Consider the following 23,180-nt stretch of genomic DNA (forward strand, 5'->3'; position numbering starts at 1 on the left):
GTTGATAATATAAATACAGTATATTGTCATATCGCCCAGCCCTACATGAAGTTAATATGCAATGTACGGTTCTGTATGTACCAAAAATGCTATTGTTGTATCAACGACAGTGTACATTAATGAATATCAATGTGATGTAAATTTGCCAAAATTTAGGCATTTCTTATATTTATATTAACATTGCATGCAACTAAAAGCAAGCTGTGACTATTTCAAATAGGATATTTCTAATAAAATAATAAACTGTTTAGTGGTTCATCTTTGGTGATCTGAGCTGATGATGGAGCCTCCTTTCTTTGTTCCAGACATAACAATCAACTGAAATGATCATGTTTGTTTGTATTTTTAAGAAATGTTCGCTCCAGTACAAACAAACCACACATACTCCTGTGGGATACAGTTTCAATACAAAAGTCTTTTCTTTTTGAGAAATGAGGGAAACATGGCTTGTTAATCTGCTACTTCTCAAAATGTCACCGTTCAATCTATAAAAATAAAAAAACAAGAATGTAAAATCACCTGAAAATGCAAAAAAAAACAACCAAAAAACACTGTTAAACCACATCAAGTATTGGAACAAAAAAGAAAGTCAAAGGTTTGATCCCTGAGGAAACAGGCCAGAGATGTTTGCTGTGGATTAAATGAAATCCCTTAAAAAATGCCAGTGAACTTCCACTTGTGTTCATCATTAGAAAAGTAAAGTAACCGAAGTGAACTTTAACTCAGTGCCCTAAACTTCCTCTGGATCCTCTTCCTCTCCTCCCCCGCTCCTTTGTGTCATTCACCAGCAAAGAAACTCAAACAATCTGCTGGAGCCGACCTGGTTAAAACCAATATTTACTGTCACATTAACACGGACAAACCTCTCCCTTTGTGCCCGCTTTTCTTCTCCTCCTTCACATTTTATCGTGTGTGTGCCTGCCTTTCTTCTTCGGCACACTGATAAGTGAAATATGGAAAAGATAACTGATGGGAGTGCAGGTAGTTTTCATGACAGACAACATCATGAAAAACATCATCATTTGGAACAATCTACCTGTTATGATCCGCGATACAAAGGGAAAATTTGCTTTTAAAAAGAGACTAAGAAGGTTTTATTCATTTTAATTGTTTGACTCAGCAAGGATTGTCCTGTTTATTAATGTATGAACGGAATTTAATCCTTCAACTTTTTTATTGTTTTTATTGTTTTTATTTATTTTTATTATTGTTCTTAATTTTAAGCTCTTTATTTATTGTTGTGTTTTTATTTTTTTATTTGTTTCTTATTTTTGGCTAAGGTTGTGACCTTGCCAATTTAAGTGTGTAAAACTGTTTTATGACCTCGGTGGACCCCAGGAAGACTAGCTGTCGTCTAGGCGTCAGCTAATGGGGATCCTTTTCAATAAATTCAAATTCAAATTCAAATTCAAATTCAAATTCAAATAGGCTACACGGTGGTGTAGTGGTTAGCACTGACGCCTCACAGCAAGAAGGTTCCAGGTTCGCATCCCTGGGCCCTTCTGTGTGGAGTTTGCATGTTGTCCCCGTGTCTGCGTGGGTTTTCTCCGGGTTCTCCGGTTTCCTCCCACAATCCAAAGACATGCATGTGTTAGCTTGATTGAAGACTCTAAATCGCCCGTAGGTGTGAATGGTTGTGTGTCTATGTTCGTCTCTATGTGCCCTGCGATAGACTGGCGTCCTGTCCAGGGTGGACCCCGCCTCACGCCCGATGTCAGCTGGGATCGGCTCCAGCACCCCCCGCGACCCCGACCCCGGGATAAGCGGTTGAAGATGAATGAATGAATGAATTCAAATTCAAATCCCAACGACTTTTAAAAAGAGGAACCCTTTACCACTGTGCTATAAAGAGAAATGTAGTCATTGAGGGTGACATATCGAGCATCTTCAGACTTTTCTTTGAGCTATTAAAAACAAGAAACACAAGTTAGGCTTTCTCAAGGTTGAAAATACTTAAGAGACTTAGACTTCTCCTTATTAAGGATGACTCCTGCGAGGAAATTGGATTTCCAGCAGCTTACAAAAACACTTGTGTAAAAAATAAGGAGGTATAAAAATACAGTATGAGATAAACAATAAACTCTCAGCGAAATATAGAAAGTCGAGATAAGAATACATGTAAAAAAAAAATCACGGAAAATGAAATCAAATAAGATAAATGTATAGAGAGTAAATATAGATAAATAAAGATAAAATATGGACGGTATATGGCATTGTGTTTTTTATATTTAAATTAAGTGGTGGATGAAGTTGTTGCACAACATTTTGACCCAAGCACAGATTTTCATACAAAACATTTTTACGAAAATATTCATGAAAATTGATTTTTCGGAACATTTCTGCAGTGGGAAAAAATATTCAGACGGACCTCGATACCAGCATATTTCCAGCTGCATCATTATATGTATCAAGTAAGAAAGCTGGATGAATGCCTCAAAGACAAACAAAGTAAAAAGACTATACTGCTGGTTTATTCAGTGTTGACTGTAGGAACCAAAATGCACCTGTTATGCAAATTATCCCAGGGTCTTTTTCAGCACTTATCAAATAAGCCATCCAGACAGTTTTTTTTAATGTAGCAACTATTAACGGCGAAATCCGGAAGAGTTGCTAACAGCTGGATGTGGCTAACAGTGATTAGCTCGGGGCAGTACGGTGAAGGCATTCAAATGTCTTTTTTAACCACTAATACTGCTCAAAATAACAGCAAACCTCTGCAGCAGCATGAGAAGAGTTCCTACACAGAAAACAAAGCACCAATGGGCTCCTTCCTTTGGGATTGACTTTGGTAATCCACTTGAATGGACTTTACTATGAGAGGAGCTGGTGCAGGGGCCAGTAGGTAAGTCTTTAAAACACTCTTTTAATAAACTCTGGGTTCACTAACTACGTTGTTGCTGCTTTGTTTTCTGTGTAGGGACTCTTCTCATGCTGCTGCAGAGGTTTGCTGTTATTTTCAGCAGTATTAGTGGTTAAAAAAGACCTTTGAATGCCTTCACCGTACTGCCCCGAGCTAATCACTGTTAGCCACGTCCGGCTGTTAGCGACTCTACCGGATTTCTCAGTTAATAGTTATTACACGAAAAAAACTGTCTCGATGGTTTATTTGATGTATGTAAGTGCCGAAAAAGACCATGGGATGAGAATCACACTTTAAAAAAGCACCATTTTAACAAGCCTGAGAGTCTTAAGAGTGAAAGGTTTCACAGTAAACACAGTATCACAGTTAAATCCGTCCAGTCCTGACTCCAGTTTTTCTATCACACTAAATGAGCTCATTGTGCGATAGCGGGCAGACATTAGCATCAAGCTATTCTTAGTCTGGCTTGGCAGAGCAGGAAGAAAACTGCTCAAAGTCACTGGTGTCCTTCAGGGGAGGACGAGCCTGGCACAGAAAGTGTTTTTCTGTCTGGGTTTTGTCTGAGGGAAGGAAGCTGCACACACACTCCTCACACACTGCAGCTGGACATCTACAAGATGAGCAACCACGGGACTTTTTTAGGACTGATGTCGATATCTGTCATTTTACTTTCACATATTTGTATTCATTCTATTCGTCTGTTGTGTAGGGTTATTTGGGGACAGGGGCGTTGAGGGTACTAGGCCATTTGCCGAAACCCCAGAAAACCTCTTTTTCACAACCTAATGTTGGCAGGTGTGTGTAACTCCATTCCCCCTTCCCCCCGTTCAGTATCCTCTTAAGATGACTCATTAAGGAGATTTTTCAAAGGGTTTTATGTTCTCAGCAGTGTTTTCCTTTAATCAAATGTCAATCCCGCACCATACGATCTCTTTTTTTTTACTTCAGTCGTTGATTATTTTCACAGTGGCAAATATGATTTTTCAAACTGCCTTTGAAACATCCATATCCCTTTGTTCTTTGCAGCCCTTACCAAACTCTTACAATGTCAGTTTATATCAACAGATACAGGACCCTGTAACGTAGGGAAGACCCAAACCCAGGGTGACTGCCAGCTAACACTCTACAAAAAAAGACATTTAAACAATTTTCTAACTGCTGGAATGAGGTTTTCCACTCTTTTGATGGAGCCTAGCCGTTCCCCCTGTTTGTAGTCTGTGTGCTAAGCTACGCTAAACAAACCCAGGACCAAACTCTTTACTGAACCCACAAATCTGACACAAATCAGCCCAAACTTCAACAACAATACGGCTGTTAAGCTGTGATGTAACGCCCTTTCAAAATACAATTTCCTGGTCTAAGCCTCTACTTAAAATACGTATATGAAAATTTTGTTCACGATGTGAAAATTTGCATTTGGTTCCACCACAAGAATACAAAAATAGACAGGACATTAAAAACCCAATATACACACATAAAACGACCAGTTTGGACACAAAATTCCATCTAGAAAGACATGAAGAAATTACTCAAAGTACATAAACAAATGAGAAGGTGTGCTGCATAAAGCATAAAGAACCCCTCTGTATTATGCATTGGTCTTGTGAATTTAATGTAATTTTATAGTGCCACAGCATTAGGGACAAAGGATTTCTTAGAGGTATTTCTATAACAACTCACAGAGCTGGAAAAGCTAAACATCCTGTGAATACCAAAAAGTTAACTGAAGTCTAGAGTCAACATGAGTGTCCCCTAAAGATCATATGTTCTTAAAAAGAGAGGAAATTCTTTCTCTCTCAGAGCGTGATCACACTGTCCTTTTGGCCGCGGCCAAAACCGGTTTTTCAGCTAAAGTCTAGTACCTTTAAGTAGTGTGAGCGCACCCGCTCCGCGCTCAACTGGGGCCAGCTGGCCCTCCACGGCCCGCTTGAAATAGGTGGGCTTTAGCGGAGCCGTTTGCACATGTACGAGCACGAGCGTGCGCACGTGTACGCGCACGAGCACGAGCCCTACGGCAGTAGCGTTATGTCCGCCTGTTCGGACATGTAAATAGAAGGAGGGACCATGCGCGGACATTTAACAACAACAACAATGGCGGTGAAAGGTTCACGTTGTGTTTACTGCAGATTTTGGTCGGATGAAAATATCTAAAAACAGTCGACAAGACGCACAAAAACTCAGAGGTCTACGGAAAGATTTGTAAACAAAGCCACACACACGCGATCAATGCGTGTGACGTGTTACGGCGTGATGGCGTATGGACAGCAAGAAGCATTGGCCGTGGCCCAGGCAGTGTGAGTACAAACGGGGCTGGGGCGCGGGGGGGAGAGGGAGGGGGGACAAGTACCCTAAAGTCCGGGTCGTGGTCCGGGAGGACAGTGTGATCACGCTCTCACTGTAGGATTTTTTCTTAAGTTGCAGAAGGAGCAACTGAATTTACACAGAATAAATAAACAAAGGAATATAGACTTGTTTGTTTGCTTGCACCCCAAGTGACTGATTATCTAATCTAATCTCTAATTTAATTAACTTCCCATTGAATCCTATTTCACCCGTCTCCCTGTTAAGGATCTAAGACACTTCACTGGTCTTCACAACCAACTGTTTCCTCCATGTTTGTTCTCCGCAGTCTTCCTCAATGGGCCAAACACTCTCACTGACACAATGGTGTGATAAAGGGCCCATTGAGAAGTCTTCTGAATGCTAAGTCATTGGGAGGGCTTTAGGACCACTGCTGCATCAAAAGGAGGTTGTGAGGGTGAGCAAACACGGCGAGACAATAGGGCTGAGCTGAATGGACGTTCTGGGGTCGCTCGGCCTGGAGGAGAGAGCCAACGTGTCTGAACTAGATCACAGAGTAGATGTTGAGACGTTCAACTATAGCCTATCATGAAGCTCCTGTCCAGATGTGAAATATGTCTTAAGGGATCCAACCACAACGTGACATCTCTGACACTGATTCGATTGAAGAAGCACTAGGATCCAATCAAGCTTGGGACATGTGACGTGAGCTGCATCCAAGAATTATTTTCATTACCGATTAAACTTTTGATTATTTTTTGATTCATAATTGATCTGCGGTCGCACAGTAATTGGTCATAGTAATTATGACAGGAGCAGCGGGGGTATATAGAGCAACAAAGACTGCGTCCCGCCATTTGTGCATCATGTGTACTTTAAGTATCGCACTTTAAGCTACAGTAGGTAAAAAGCAAAAAGCCAACAGGAACACTCTTTCTGAAATGACCTGCGATTGGCTAACATGTCCTAGACACTAGAGCCCAGATTTTATGGAGCGCAGGTCAGACCACGAGACACAAGATGTTGTATCGTCTCCAGAGCAACACCTCTCTGTACTTCTGCTCTTACCTCCGTCTTTTCAGGCTTTTTTGCATAGCATTATAAAATATAAACGAGGACAGGGATAGTGAGAAACTTTTTACGGCTGCATTTCTAGTTGTGATGAAACGGTTAAAAATACAGTTTTATTTCCCTGATTCACTGCTTTGTTCTGGATATCAGCGTTCCCTCTCCTCATTTATTCTATAGCTTGCTCAACCCTCTGTTCCTTTATGTGTCTTTTTATCTCTCTCTTGTTGAGCCTCCGCACAAAACTGCCATTTCAACCAGCTGACAGTTTGTAAGTGACTTGTTTAATTGGCAGTTGAAACAGGTGATGTGCCTTCCATCCTAAAAACAGCTGCTGGAGACTTGACAAGCTGAGTCTCAGGCGACAACATCAGCCACTGCAACTTTCACCTGCAACGATTTTGTCTCGTTGTGAATCTTTGGTCTGAACTGGGCTTTAGTCCTAAAAACAGAGCCAAGAAGAGGTGAGGAACTTCTCTCAGAACACTTTAATATTCTGTTTCCAGAAGTCTTCGTATTGTAGAAGGACTCATGGTGAGTAATGAGACAGCTGTCAAAGGTAAATTTCCCTTTCTTGCTTTGCTGGTGTTTGTCTTTCTAAAAAGCCACTTTAAAAAAGAAAAACAAAAAAAATGTCAACCACTTATGGTTGGGTTGCACGTCTGCACATGCTCCGTTGGTTATAACTCCCCCTCTCCACGCCACAGCAGTGGTTTCTGAACCGGAAATAGAATAAACCAGGAAGCAACGGCACCAAAAGAAAATGAAAAAAACAACAACAATAGAGCGTTAAACAAAGGGAGGACTTCGCCACGGCAACTAACATCACTACCAAGAACAACCGTTTCTGTCATGAGTCTGTCCAAAAGTTGTATGTTGGTGGAGCGCCACCTAAAAGGCAGTGAGTGAATCTGTCTTGTCACTCTTATTTGCCCTCCAGGAGCAGCACAGGAGGTGCTGTCAGTCTCAAGAGATAACACAGAGCTACAAGGATAAGAGATGGAGGGAAAGAGGCTGACAGACAACACGGGAGGAGCGACTGGGCCAGCAGGAGACCGAGAAAAAAAGGATAGGTGGATGGAAAATATGAGTGGGCAGATACGGAGAGAAAATTTAGTGAGAGACGAGGTGCTAAAAGGTTAAAAGATAAGTTCTGTGTGGAGGGCAACCGACGGGTAAGGGAGACAGAGAGGAAGCAGGTTCATTTAAGAGAGAGTAAACGGTGTGTGTGTGTGTGTGTGTGTGTGTGTGTGTGTGTGTGTGTGTGTGTGTGTGTGTGTGTGTGTGTGTGTGTATGTGTGTGTGTGTGTGTGTGAAAATTAGGGCCGGTCAGGGAGTTCAAAGCAGCGGGGAGGTAAGAACAAAAGAGCCTGGTAATGACCTTTGACCCACAACAGATCAACAGGGTGGAACAGCCATCATGCCTGACGAGGGAGTGACACAAACGCAGCATCAACACTTGTTGGTTGGGATATAATGAATCAAATCAACTGGAGTAGAACTGTCTCTGTTAGGACGACATCTTGGACAGAATTATGACAAACACACAAATATGAACACACTCAAACCAAATGACTGAAGGGCAGCAACAAGAGTGGGAGGTGCCCTCTTATAATGACTTCCTCTGCTTTGATAATGACGCACACACACACACATACACACACACACACACACACACACACACACACACACACACACACACACACACACTATGAACTTTAACATTTCAATCAACGTTAGAGTATGAATAGCTTCTCTTTCTGTCAACCCCCAGCTGGAGTCCTTCTCTACTTCCTGTCTTCTCTCTCATTCACTCTTTCATTCCCACTCAATTTCCTTCTAATCCTCCTCCTCCTTCCTTTATTCTAGTCTCTCTTTTTAATTTTCACTCTACAATAGAGTGGCATTGGCTAGGCCTGAGTCACTTTTTCAGAAAATGAAGTCAAAATCCTCTGATTCCAGCTTCTTAAATGTGATATTTTCTGGTTTCTTTCCTCCTCTGTGACAGTAAACTGATTATATTTCAGTTGTGGACAAAACAGGACCTTTGTGGACAAAATGGGACCTTTGACATCATCTCTGGTTTTAGGAAACACTGATCCACATTTTTTATAATTCTTTGACTTTTTATAGACCGAACTAGTCGACAGGTCCATAGTAGCCTCGTGAGACCGTCCTGATTTCTGAGCTTCTTTGTATTTTACTCTCAGATCAGTCTGGTAATGTGCAGCAGAGAAAATTTGGCGGAGTTTAACCAGCCACCGAACCAATCAGCGTTGGTGTTGAGGTGGATTTAAGTGACGAAACGAGAAGCGACTCTTCAGTGAGAACAACATGGTGGCTCCCGCAAATGAGATGAGTGCAGCAATCAAGCAAGCCGCTCACTAACACTTTTTTTTTTGGGATCAATTAAGTATTTCTATTCTATTCTTCATTCAGCTGCCACTTTGTTAGCCCCCCCTGGTGCTTAGTAAAGTGTCAGTGTGGTCTTCTGCTGCTGTTCCTTCTCTGCTAGAAAGTCGGTGGTGTTGTGTGTTCACAGATGCTCTCCTGCATTCCTCTGTTGGAACCAGTGGATATTTGAGTTACTGTTGCCTTTCTATCAGCTCCAACCAGTCTGCCCATTCTCCTCTGGCCCTTTGACATAAACAAGACATTTGCAGAACTGCCGCTCACTGGATCTTTTCTCTTTTGGGACCACTTCAATCACCTTTCTTCCCCGTTCAATGCTGCTTTGAACTGCAGCACATCCTCTTCACCATGTCTACATGCCTAAATGCATATGGTTACTGCCATGTGATTGGCTGATTAGAAATGGGCATTAACGAGCAGTTGGACAGGTGTACCTAATAAAGTGAGTGTATCTTTACGTTGAATACGGACCGGGCTCCTATAATTTGGCCTTTGATCCATAAATTCACGTTACACAAACGGCCTCCACACTGTTTGTACGTCATACGCTTCAGTAATGTGATTGGTTGATTTGGCCCGTATGTTGGTGATAGACAGATGGTTTATCCAATCAGCAACAAGTATTTCTCCCCTTCCCAAAAGACCTCCAAAGGAGAGTTGCCAGATGGATATGCTGAGACAATGAAAATCAATCCATCTGGAGGAGTAAGGTGAGGGGTCGCTTATGTTTTAGACTAAATGGGGAGGTTCTAAGGTACAAATGTTTTAAGGTTACTATATATTTAATTATGAAGCTATTATATTTAAATATAATATATTCACTTCTGAGAAACTAGTTCAGAATCATAATGGGTTTTATTGCCAAGTAGGTTTTTTTAGATATATATGGAATTTGCCTTGGTGTTCAATAAAACTATTAAAAGGAAACATAAATATAGAATAGACAAAGGTACCATTCAAATATTAAAAAGATACTTTAACTTTAAGATCCTTAAAGCTACTGAACTAGAGTTATTGTAATTTTAGTTATTGTCAGTGTTATTGTATTTCTGGGCGTATTCCTACAGATAAATAAACTCTAAAACAATGCAGAGACATGACAAAGTGCATAAATATTGTTTCATACATTTAATGAAATAGAAAATAGAAGTGTGGAGATACTGTCCAGTCTGATGCATCGTGTTTGTCACGTCAGAGGTCCATCTTGCTTGGACGTGTTCCAGAAATAAGAAACTACGATGCTGCAGTTTATCTTCATCTGTCAAAACACCAAACTGAAGCTAAAAGTGAGGGAGTTTTAACCTTCCAACATCAACACACACTGATATCAGCTACAACAACATACAGCAGCAGCAGACGGCTAAAAACAACCTCGGAAATAAAAGCCAACTATTTCAGACTTCCACCCCTCCTCCATCTATCCATCATCCCTCCTTTATTCTGGTGTGGCATCAACTTTATCCCCTTTTGCCTCTTTCCTTCCTTTCTCTCAAAGCTGATTCACTCCTATTAAGGTCAAATCTCTCTCTCTCACTCTCTCTATCTCTCTTTCTTTGCTCATTTTCCTGCCCAGTACACATAATGAATGACTGAAAAATGCGCACTGTGTGTCAGCGTTTGTGTGTTTGTGTGAGAGGACACAGTTTCAGAGGCAACGTTTAACCCTGAACAGTCAGGAAAACAGGAAAGACGAAGGCCGATGAGTGGATGGTGACAGGAATAAGGAGTGGAGGGATGAACGAATGAATGACTCCAAGTGTCGACCCTCAAAATGACAGCCAACAGCGAAAGAGGACAAAAGTGTTTGTGCCAAGAACTAGAAAAGAGGGCCGTTATTAAAAGATGTGACTGAAGCATGTGGTTGACTGAGTCAGTGTGGAAAGTACAGCAACAGAAAGAGAAAGAAAGAAGAATTACGCAGAAATAAATCACTTCTTCTCCCAAGACGTAATGATGATAACATATAAATCGTCCGTAAGACTCACAATGCAGCACATTCACACTTTAAAAAACACAAAATGACAGAAAAAGTAGCCCATAGTAATGATGCAAACTAGGTCAGGACCATGTGTTCAAAATCTTCTTCCATATCCTGGTAACGATATACAGAAGAAGTGAGGGAGGAGAAAGGGTGACGCAGAGGAATGGGAGAGGGATGTTTGATGTCCATCATATTATATCTTTATTTCCATCGTCACTGTGTCAGTCATCCACTCTACAGAAGAGTCTTTGTGAGAGACATGAGCAGAGAGAAAGAGAAGGGACAGATGTGGGGAGGGGGAAGAAAGCAGGCGACTAAGAGATGATATCTTTGGAAAGTCTCACACACTTCCAAAGAGCTGTGTGCTGGACTGGACACTCAGTCTGGTCTGGAGGATACCACATTAATGTTACACTTTGATGTTTACATTTTGAAATCCATGATATTATCAACATTTTTCAGATTTTTACTTGTATGAGGGAATCATTACCGTATCAGATCAGAGTTTGAAGACATTGATTTGTTATTTTCTGTTGCTGCCTGACTGAGGTTTGCATTTAAATATTGCTGATGTTAAACTTCTAACTATCGGAGCATTATATTGTCTGTTTTATACAGAGTCTGGACGTATTATTAACCTATGTTCGGACGATGGTTTCTTTTTAATTGCAGCTATTCCCCAAACAATTTCTATCTTTTCCTACCTTACTGTTGCTCATAAGGACGTTAAATCCTACGAAACCGTGCATACAGTCAGCTCAACTTGACATCAAACTAAATTCCCAACATGTTCAGTGTGAACTCAGCTTTACCCCAAAAAAAGCATGTCAGGAATTGTCTGTTCATCCAAAAATAAACCTCCAACCTGCAGCCTTAAAGGCAACTCTGACGTTCAAACCACATCAATAGCAGGAAGCAGTTGATCGGGAGCAGTTGGCACCGCGTTCATTCTTACGCACGGCGAACAATGAAGCAACCTGGGCAGCGCATGTGAGTGCCTGGGACTTTCTTTGTCCTGTAAGGGAATGCTGCCAACTCACCAGGAAATGCAAGAGCATGTGACGCTGGGAGACATTTCAATCTCTCCAGTAAGTAAACGGCCGTCCAGCTGCAGTAAAGGCTTATCTTTAATGCACTTAAAAAATTATTTTTGTGTTTGATTTACGTCACATTTGTGGAGCTGGATTGAAAAAGGTGTTTTTTTCTTTTATCACAAGTACTTTCTGAGATGACCGCCTCCACCACAATACAATAGAGACAACAATAATTTCATTGATGGTAGTTTCGGCACCTGTCCCGTGGAACAATGCCCACATTATTTTTGGATAATTCATACTTCTACGGTTTCTTTGAGACTATTTCTTTAGAAGAAAGTCCTTAAAAATAAAGCTGCTCCATGGCAAAAAAAATTAAATTACTATTGTGATAATCGATACATTTATTATCAGTCATTATCAAGCAAAAGCATTACATTTCTCTTATAGATTTCCTTCTTTTAAAACTTCTACTCTTATACTAGTTGTACTGTATATACCTCTTTTTTATTATTTTGTTAATTTTATTTTTACCTCTCTATTTATCTGACCTTATTTCTGTCTTATCGTTTATTTATTTACAGTATATCATGTATCATTCTCTGCTTACAGCTTCTAAAATGTGATGGTTTGTTGGTTTTCTTAAACAGTCTATTCATTATCTCTATGCGCTGGACTGTTTTTGAGGAAAGAAACAGCAAAACAAAGTCATCTTTGACAGTTTTTTTTTTAACATTTCATAGACTGAACGATGAATCAGTGAATTCAAAAAGTAAGTCGCAGCACAGTTAGTTGGCCATGAAAAAGCCCAGTCTGCTCTGATCGGTCTCGTCATCACTGCCCCGTCTTTGCAGCCGGGGAATGGCTGTAACAGCACTGTTGTGACATCACAATGGTGCAGGAAGTCCTTAGGGCTCATTTAAAAGGCACAGTTTCTGAATATGGGCTGTGTGCATCTCTCTGAGCATTGAATGTTTAGATTTCCACAGTATTTATAAAGCACTTCAACCTACTTTATAAAAGAAAGGACAAAAATCTCACTTTTTACAATATGGGACCTTTAAATGCATACTTTGTATTTGCTTGGCAGCAGAGATCAGAATCTTAAAAACCTGGAGAAATAAAAACAAAAATATCTGCATGTAACTGAGGTTGTTATTCGGATGAACTGTATTCTAGCAAATATACATCCGATGATGGAGGAGCGAGCTGCTCAAGTAATGAACTGTGTTTTTAGTATATCTTCTATTCTGGGGAAATGAGAAATGTGCAGAAAGGATGATCAATAAAGTCAAGAATCATCTGAGTTATGACGATCTGACCCTTTTAGTATCTTCAAGCATCTGTGACCTTAAAATCAAATCAACTGCTGAAGATTCAAGCATTTGTTTTTCATTCAAAGTGGAAAGATTATGGAAAAGAGAAGACCTCACCTGAAGAACATGCACACACACACACTCCCACACACTCACACAAACTCACACACACTCTCACTACAGAAGCATATATTGTGCTCTAATAATAGGCTGCTGAAACAGACAAACATCCCCTGTTCTGTCATCTCCTCCTCTTTCCATGCCCTCACCCTCCTTCATCGTCTTTACCTCTGTTTTCTTCTCCACTTAAAACCTCCTTCCTGTCTTCCTCTTTTCCATGTTCTAGCCCTCCTTCCTTTCCCTCCTCCTTCTCTCTTCCTGGGAGTTTCTGACATCTATTATTGGTCTCCTTGTGATTACAGAATCCTTCCACTATCACATACCTGAGGCATTAAACTGCACACAGACACACACCTGTGCACCAAGAGAAAACACACACCAGCGTTGCGCGGTGCTCAGATAAGAGCTGAGATGTACAAGACAATGGTGAATTGAGTTGCACTGGGCGTGACCTCTTTGGGTGATTCATATTCTTCCTACAGTTCATCAAGTAGCTGTAATCTCTCTCCCATCTCTTTCCTTCCTCCCTCCCAGCCCTCGCCACTGAGCTGAGGTACAGATTTATATGGAAAATAACGAGCTGAGGTGATTTTAACATGTTCTCGTGCAAGTTAAACGAGTGAAAACCTGAATCGTTTTTGCAAAAGAAACCTCCTCATGGAGGCGCAGTAAATAGGAAAATGGTGAAGTGATGCCTGGAGATATCAAAAGTAGAAGACAGAAAAGAAAAAAACGGGAGAAGCTTGAGAGAGAGCCAGAGCCGAAAAGATGATGACACAAAGGAGAAGAAGCTGAAAGAGGAATCAAACTGCAGAAGAGAATATATAAGGAGCAGAGGTAATGAGAAAGAGGATAACAGTGAAGAGGAATGATAGCAGGAGAAAGAAGATAGGAAGGTAGAGGAGATAGAAAGGATCTATAATTGGCTGTGTGTTATCTGCTAAAGATAGGCAGAATGGGTGGTACAGATATAGAAAGACAGGAGGAGAGAGGGAGAGGTAAGTGTGAACTGATAGCCCTCCTTTAAAAGTCTGACAAGAAAAGGAAGGAAGAGAGGATTGGAGGACAGGGAGAAAGGAGAAGAGCAGGACATGTAGAAATGTGTGTGAAGTCATTTGAGGTGCCGTATTCTGTGTAAATCCTGAATATCCCACCGAGCAGAGAAACTCCTTCAGATTCCAGTGAAATATGTGGAATGAATGATGAGTGTTGGGTGGGTGCAGTCTGTGCTTGGTACACACCTGCTGCAGTAAAACTCTGATATACTGATAATGATACGCTGCATTTACTGCCAACTGAATTCCACACCGCGAGAAGAATCTCTTTTTTTTTTTTTAATCTAAACAAACATTATTTTAAGATGCTTCTGAACTGACCTGACAACACTAGAGTGTATGTATATATATATATATATATATACATATATAGTATAAGACTTAACTTTTATGTTCAGAGAAATGAAGAAGCCTAACAATATTGGGATGCACTACAAGGCCAAAATGGTCTGGCTCCCAGGTTCCAGTTCAAGTTCCTGGCCAACAAACTGGAAAAAAACATTTGTTTACATCAGGGACTCCCAAACTTTTTCAGCTCGAGACACAAAAAAAAAAAAATTTCATGTCTCCCTGGGACCCAAACGTACAAAAATATATCATGAACTCACACAGGAGAGTGAGATGATCACAGAAACCACAGTCAGCCACAGAGTTTGAACACATTGTCCTGGTCAAGAGCAGGCGCATAGGTAGCTTGAAAACATTTGAGTCCCTTTCTCCCCCCACGAAAAATTTGAAAATTGGGCTGATGAATATGCAATTGTGATGTAGTTTGTGGGAAAGAACGGGGAAAGGAAGGAAAAGACCAATGGTCATGTGTGACTCCCGTCGGGGCAGGTCTTCTGAGTAGGTTAATGTTTACGTTATAGAGGACCTATTCTGCTTTTCCGTCTTTTCTGACCTATAAATGTATTTATAAGGATTTTTAGTCATGTGAAATAATACCAAAGCATCAAATAATGAAGTACTTGCATTTAGACGTGAGCTCTGCCGACCGTCTGGGTTGGCTGTGCTCAGCTCTGAACGCTAGGGTGTCGGTCGCTATTAGAGATTTCTCTTAATTTCCAGGAATTGTCGCCGTAGAAGAATCCTGACTTCCCTATTGGTCATGCTGCTACACACTCAAACTGTAAGCTGTGAGTTCAGGCCCTTTTATGCTGTTTTGGTGTTTATTTTGGAAGTTAACCTGTTAAAGCTAACGTTAGCGTGTTGCACGGCTAACGTCGCTAGCAAAAATGAAAGTTCTTCTAAGATTTGAATGAGGAAATTAATTCACATATACCGTAATTTCCGGACTATAAAGCACACCTGACTATAAGCCTCACCAGCTAAATTTAGGGTAAAATACAGATTGCTCCATATAAAAGCCGCACCCGACTATAAACCGCAGGCGTTTTGATGTGTAATTACCGTAGTATATAGGGGTTCCTGCTACCACGGAGGGGATTGTCGGGACAGAGATGACTGTTTGGGAACGCAAAGCGTCCCATTTATTAACAATAAATCTTTCAATCATTCAATCAAACTTTCACATCTTTGACATGGCGAACAGCATTCGTGCAGAGTACAAATAATACAACGATGCAAAGTAATAATAAAATAAAGTGCTCGCCTGTAACACGGCAGTAAAAGTGCTGTCCCGCGGCCGTTTACGTTATCAAAATAACCAACCAGGTACGTGCAGCAGCTCTATTTCCTTCTTTGACAGCCAGATCGATTGCCTTTAACTTAAAAGCAGCATCATATGCACTTCTCCGTTTGTTTTCCATGTTGAGGGTGTTTGCATGAACACTTCCTTCGCGCAAACTGTCGCTGACGCTCTCCTACTCTTTGTTTTGCTCTCGTTACCTGGCGCCAGATGTCTGCCTCGGTCTCGCGCATCCTCGGTAGTGCGCGCCCCTGGTTACCGTAAGCCGTAGAAAAGCTGCACCGTTGTATAAGCCTCAGGGACCAGAACGAGGGAAAAAAGTAGCGGCTTATAGTCCAGAAATTACGGTAATAGAATTGGTATGCATTTGACTTTGGTGATCTAAAAACAACGGATCTGTGATCTGTTTTGGGCCCCGACCCTTACTTTGGGAAAGACTGCTTTACATGGACACATGCACAGAAACGATCCACTAGGTTTGGGCGATTGGACGAATATATCAGCTAGATATCCATTTTCACCTCTGCCTTTCACGGTCAGTTGAACTCGCCTACATTGGTATTTTTGGGTGTTGTGATGTCATTTTTTGGACTATCTTTAAATGTTATATGCCTAAAAACGTTATAACCTGAGCGAAAAAGGTGATACTAATAAATTCATAAAACTATTAAAATTGTATCAAAAATATATTTTTTAAATAAAAAGAATTCACACATTTTTACTAAATAAACACACAAAACATATTGATCCAAAAGATTTGTAAATGTCGACACATGAACAAAATATTTCTTAACACTCTGTAAATTATTTGAACTATGTACATTTTTTGAGTGTGCTCAAAGGCGTTTTAATGCTTTAAGGCGTTTTGATAGTTTCATCTGCAGCTGAATCTCTTTGCACCTGACATCACGGATGCTCCATTATGGTTTTTATACTCAGATCGTTTTATACAGGATCATGTAAACAACGGAGTTCAGAGTTTATTTACACCAAACCAGAGCTGAAAAAGTGCAAAGACAAACTCAGACGGGTTCTATCGTGACCCCACCGTCGTCCTGGACAACATATCGTGTGATTCCCTCCCCTAGTACCAATCAAGTGAATTTCCCTAAAAAATATTTACCTTTAAATAAAATTATATTGGCAAGAGAGCCGAGAGGGAGAACGACATATACATTATTCCAGAGAAAGAGAGAAGTCAGGGATAATTTAACGAGCCTTCCCCTCTGCAGGTTGAGACAGGTTAACTGACATTCCTATCCCTCCCTCCTCTCTTTCTCTTTCATTCAGGCAGAGGTAGGGGGTTAGGGGTATGTGTGTGTGTGTGTGTGTGTGTTGGTGTGTGTGTGTGTGTGTGTGTCAGTGACAGGGCTCAGACAGGTTGCTGAAGACCCCACCACACACACACACACTCACACACATACTTGTAAACCCTGGTTTAGCCCACCTACATTCTTTCAAGACAAAACTGCAACCTGGTAACTAGAGACCCCCCCCCCCCTCCTTTAAGCTGTCGCTTTGACATCAGTGCCACCCAGAAAACATTTGGCTCATGTAAATTGTAAATATTTCCAACACATAAAGCGTCTTTCAGCAGTGTTACCTTGGCTTCTTTTAGAAAAATGTTTTTGTTGCATACCTCTATAGTGAAAGGAAAATAAAATTAAAAAAACAGAGAGAAATGTATGCATTAAAGAAATAAAGGTCCATTTGACATCAGTGAAACACAACCTCTCGCCCAGCCTGTGCAGAATAATCTCAGTGTCATTCATCCAGTGGTACGTTGGGTACGTCCTGTAACATTTTCGTTTTCGCTGAAAACACACACGCTACCATGTTTGTTTGATATATACGGTATATGAGGGGGAAGTGTTCCTTTAAAAACATTGTATTCATTCTTTTACTACTTCCACAAGGTAAACAGGCGTATAAAAGCTTTAACAAGTTCAACACACACACGCTCGCAAACACACACACACACACACACACACACACACACACACACACACACACACACACACACACACACACACACACACACACACACAGCTCCCTGCTTCTCTATTGAGACCTTCAACCTTGAGAGAGAGAAGATGAAGAGAGAGAGAGGAGAGAGAGAGGAGATGGATAGATGGAAGAGGGATGGGAAACACTCTTGTCAAGGGCACACACACACACACAGAAAATGTCTCAGCGCTGATGAATGCGGAGAGCACTCGAGCAGGAGAGCCTGGCACAAAAGAGTTGCATTCAGAAACATAAAAAGCTTGTTCAAGAGCGACGTTCAAGAACACAAAAAGGTTAACTTTGAGGACAAGGAGACAGATTGAAGCTTTTCTGCGTGTGTGTGTGTGTGTGTGTTTGTGTGTGTGTGTGTGTGTGTGCTGTACATGCTTCATGTGAGTGTGTGTCGTTCCGATTCACTGCAAACACCAGCTAGAACAAGCAGAAGCTCCCGCCAACAACAACATCTCTAAATCAACTCAGACCGACGCGGTAACGGTTTGAGTTTTCGTTTGGGTCAATGAGTCTTCAAGAGACTGATTTACCACTGAGCTGCTAAAGAAGTTAATGGGCTCAGATTTATTTTACATTCATTATCAGAGAGGGCGAGGGTGAACTGTTCATGGCTGTGGGGAAGCAGCAGACAGGATGAGAGTTTACCGGCAGCAAAAAGATGCTTGTGAGGGCGACTCTACACACAGCCGAGCTTCAAAATGCACATTCAACAACTTTGCGTGCGTGCTGATATTTTCTTCCGAAGCCATGGAAAACACGACACGTTTAAAAGACACAATGAGTAGGATTTTTCTCAAAAACAATGAAGAGTCTATTTCAAAAATAATCCCTCTCAATCATCACTTATGAGCCACTAGAAGTGTGTGACGGCGTCCGCAGAGAGCCTGCCCTTTAACTGGATTTACTTATTTTGCTGTTCTCTGGATGTTTCTGGGACATTTCTGGGCGTCAACCTCATAAAAACGCGGAATGTCAGTGTGCAGAGTAAGTGTGTGTGTTTCAGTATATTTAACGAGTCCTACCTGTCCGAGGTCCAGGGTGACGTTGACCTCGTTGTACTCGGTGCTGCGGGACAGAGGCGGGCTCTGCCACCATCGCTCCGTCCCGTCGATGGCGTTGGTGATGGGGTGGGCACGATCGCTGTCACCATGGCTGCAGATGTCACAGTACTGGCCCTGAGAAGATAGAGATGTGTCAAAGTTGAGCATACAGGTGTGCAGACCGTGTGATGCTCTGTCCTCACAGTTCATCTTGAGGATTCGGTTCTATTCACCAAGATATTTACCTACGTCTTAGCATTTTTGGTCTGTGAGTTGAGCTTTGAAAATTAGATATTTCATCAAATGTCACACAAGAGGTGATTTAACGCCTCAGCCTTTAAGTCACGGCCCTCTTTAACCGCCCAGAACAGAAGCACAATGTTTCAGAGTCACAGCAAACCTTTATGAAAAAGAAGAGATTTCTTTTCACAACTGTTTGTCCCCGAAGCTCCCTGGGTCAAGTTTCTTATATTATTCCAGCAGAGAGGTGACTCCACTCAGGTTACTGTAACAGCGAGGCCCCAGCTTGGATTGTATTTCTGCTTGTAGGTTGAAATGTGTCATAAATGTCGTCTCTGTACCTCAGTCTGACTGTTTTGTTCTATACTCGCACATGTTTACAGTTTGACTTGACAGCACAGTGTATCATATGACAAAAGGAAACTCATTCACATCAGCAATAAAAAATAATACACTTTTGCTCCTATAAGGCACTGCACCTGCACTGCAAGTAATGGATGGTACAGCAGTATAGTCACAAGGTCAAACATTAAATTTGTCACTTCTTCATTTCCATTATTTCCAAAAACACAAGTTTAATCCAAGCCCCCACCACAGCCACTTCCTGGTTGATCCAATCAGGTAGTACCAAAACTGCAGTTCTCTGAGTATCCACTAGGGGCAGGTTTCATAACAGAGCAGTTTCTCATTGACCCCCATGTTAAACAGGCCGTTTTCACAGCATAATTAAACCTGTTTAAGGACAAAAAACATTCTAGTCTGTATGTTTAGGTCATATCTCCATGACAACACTGAGGGGGGTGAATTTTTTTTGTACCAGGCTAGTTTTTATTTTATTGGAGGTTAAAGTTTATGAATAACTAGGGGCGTGGCCTCTTGAATGACAGCTGGCCTCTGGCCCTCACTTCTCCTCAGAGGTAAACGTCAGCCAGATGGACGTATCTCCCTCCCCCCAACGGCACATACATGCCCTTTGTTGGTGAGAGGAAATGAGGCGGAGTCAAAGTCTGACAAGTTGAGAGAACGGACCTCGACGAAGAGGCTACGGCCATTTTTAATACAGTCTAGGTTAAAGGCTGCTGTCCCCTCAGAGAAAAAAGGTTAAACAATGAGCACGACATTGGTAAAATTAACATTTATATATAATCTTCAATGACCCTTCAGAGTGGTAGCTCAAAGCAGGTCATACATGGGGAAAGACATTATATTTATCGTTGAACATTGATATTTTACTGTCCCAGTAAAACATTTTCTAATATTAAGTGTTGCATGAATTGCGTTCAAGGCTCATGAACTGCCTTTGTGTATAAAATGTGGTAAACAAACAACAGCCATTGATTCCCATTCCTTTGTGTGCTACCAATCCAATCCTACTCACCTACGGGAGTCTCCATCTTGTCAGACTTTGACTCCGACTCATTTCCTCTGACCAAAAAAGGGCATGTATGTGACGTTAGGGGGAGGGACATTCGTCCATCTGGCTGACTTTTACCTCCGACAAGAAGTGAGGGCAAGGGGCTAGCTGTCACTCAAGAGGCCACGCCCCTAATTATTCATAAACTTTAACCTCCAATAAAATAAATACTAAACTGGTACAAAAAAAATTCACCCCCCTCAGTGTTGTCATGGAGATATGACCTAAACATACAGACTAGAATGTTCTTTTGTCCTTAAACAGGTTCAATGATGCTGTGAAAATGGTCTGTTTAACATGGGGGTCAATGAGAAACTGCTCTGTTATGAAACTTGCCCCTAGTGGACACTCAGAGAACTGCAGTTTTTAGCACTTCCGTATTGGATCAACCGGGAAGGTACTGTGGTGGGGTCTTAGTTTTATATCATTTTCTTACCACAGTGAAAACAATCAAAAACATGTGGCTGCCTACTTTGTTCCAAATTCCAAAACACTGCGGCATGCTTATTAATAATTTGTGCTAAAGCAGAGGTGGACATGTCTATTTGAAGTGTCCTCTCCATCTCTTTGGTTTCTAAATCCTCTCTTCATTCTTAGCTAATCCAGTTTGGCTGCCTGAGCGTTTAACTCCACCACTGCTGGCTATGTAAGTGTTAGCATAGACTAAACAAGCGTGGACCTGAACAAAAGCCCGGGTCAGGAGATGCTATCACCGCAGGTCACTGAGGTAAGAGCTCACCGCTCACTGACCCCTCCTCCTGTCCCCCCGTCCCGTCTTCCTCTCTGCACTTCCCAGAGAGCACCTGTCAATCAACCTTTCACATTTGTGTAAATCTTTTAAAGCCTCAAATTAGTCTTCTGTGCACTTCAAAATTACAAATAATTTGTGACAATTTAGGTTCACATTACTAATGCTGCGTTCACATGCTCCCATTCCCCCGTTTGGGGAAGTTGTGTTTATGCGCTCTGGACCTAATCTGGTATCAACATGGATGCTACAAACAAGATGTGTTGTATTTTAAACAACATGCTGATCAATGTTTGCACTGTTTATTTGCAGTTTGGAGCTTTTTAGCGGGGATTTTGATCCAGACTGGTTCATGCACCAGTTTATCTAAAACTACTAAAATATTGCTTAACCTGATGTTTATGCCAAGGAAGGTTTCCGTTGCCACTGTGCACAGGATTGCTGTTTGCTAATGGGGGGTCTAGACCTACTCTATATGGAAATTGTTCAGATAACTTTTTTTTATGATTTGGTACTATAAATAAAACTGAATTGAAGTGAAATAACTTTTCACACTAATCTACACATGGACAGCAGCAAAAGGTAACAAACCAAACACCATGTGATATATTTACGTTTGTCTGCAGTGTTTCTTTATATATGACGACCACTCAGAAAGTCGTGAACCAATATTATCTCTGGCTTCAAGAGCTGTTCCGACTTACTGGGTGTTCATGTGAACTTTCCCGGTCGGGAACTCATTCTTCTGCATGTTTTCTCCCTGTTTGCTCTGGTTTCCCCCACAATAAAAACACAAGCACATTAGGTGACTCCTGCCACTGCCGTTGATGAAGGCACTGGCATTACAACTGGACTTAGACCCCGGGCGCCGGACTATGGCTGCCCACTCACACTATATTAGAGCGTGATCACACTGTGCTTTTGGCCGCGGCCAAAACCGTTTTTCAGCTAAAGTCTAGTACCTTTAAGTAGTGTGAGTGCACCCGCTCCGCGCTCAACTGGGGCCAGCTGGGCCGCCACGGCCCGCTTGAAAGAGGTGGGCTTTAGCGGAGCCGTTTGCACATGTACGAGCACGAGCGTGCGCACGTGTACGCGCACGAGCACGAGCCCTACGGCAGTAGCGTTATGTCCGCCTGTTCGGACATGTAAATAGAAGGACGGACCATGCGCGGACATTTAACAACAACAACAATGGCGGTGAAAGGTTCACGTTGGTGTGATGCGGAGGTGGAGTGTTTACTGCAGATTTGGTCGGATGAAAATATTCAAAAACAGTCGACAAGACGCACAAAAACTCAGAGGTCTATGGAAAGATTTGTAAAGAAAGCCACACACGCGATCAATGCGTGTGACGTGTTACGGCGTGATGGCGTATGGACGGCAAGAAGCATTGGCCGAGGCCCAGGTAGTGTGAGTACAAACGGGGCTGGGGCGCGGGGGGGAGAGGGAGGGGGGACAAGTACCCTAAAGCCCGGGTTTCGGTCCGGGAGGACAGTGTGATCACGCCCTTAGAGTGCCAGGACCAGAGTCCAGACCGGGAGGGAGAAGTTTAAGCTTTTAGCTTCAGGACGTCTCTGCAGGAGACCCATTCATTCAAAATGCCATTTATTTGCTTAATTGACAATAGCACTCTGCATTCATTACACTTCTCTCTCTCTTCTCTCACTCTTGTGAAAATTCAGATTTTCCATTTCCCTGCTCGAGCCCAACGTTCCTTGAAAGATGTAAAATGTATGAATAAAGAATTTCATATTGTCTTTCCTATCTCTCTCTCTTAGACCTTCTTCTTTCGCTCCTTTCTCTCTGTATTTGTAATCAACATCTGATCTCCTTCAATTCTAATTGCTCTCACGCTGTCTGTAAAATCAGACCACAGAGCAATTCACCGCAGCTTGAAAACATTAAAGAAGGCAGAAAATAAACC

General features: G+C 41.8%; 2 protein-coding genes across 2 annotated transcripts in view; one reads left to right on the forward strand and one right to left on the reverse strand.

Annotated features, from left to right (window-relative positions):
* Positions 1–23,180, forward strand: part of taf13 (TATA-box binding protein associated factor 13) — a 329,277-nt gene that overhangs the window by 245,631 nt on the left and 60,466 nt on the right. The gene's annotated exons all lie outside the window — the stretch shown is intronic.
* Positions 1–23,180, reverse strand: part of lama5 (laminin, alpha 5) — a gene marked incomplete at both ends in the record, with an annotated part of 134,679 nt that overhangs the window by 106,898 nt on the left and 4,601 nt on the right. The window contains one exon of the mRNA XM_083920454.1: positions 18,837–18,989. Coding sequence (XP_083776580.1) covers positions 18,837–18,989 — 153 coding nt within the window. The remainder of the gene's footprint in view (positions 1–18,836; positions 18,990–23,180) is intronic.

The sequence above is a fragment of the Echiichthys vipera genome (assembly GCF_963691815.1).
Source record: "Echiichthys vipera genome assembly, chromosome: 9".
In the NCBI taxonomy this organism is placed as follows: Eukaryota; Metazoa; Chordata; class Actinopteri; order Perciformes; family Trachinidae; genus Echiichthys; species Echiichthys vipera.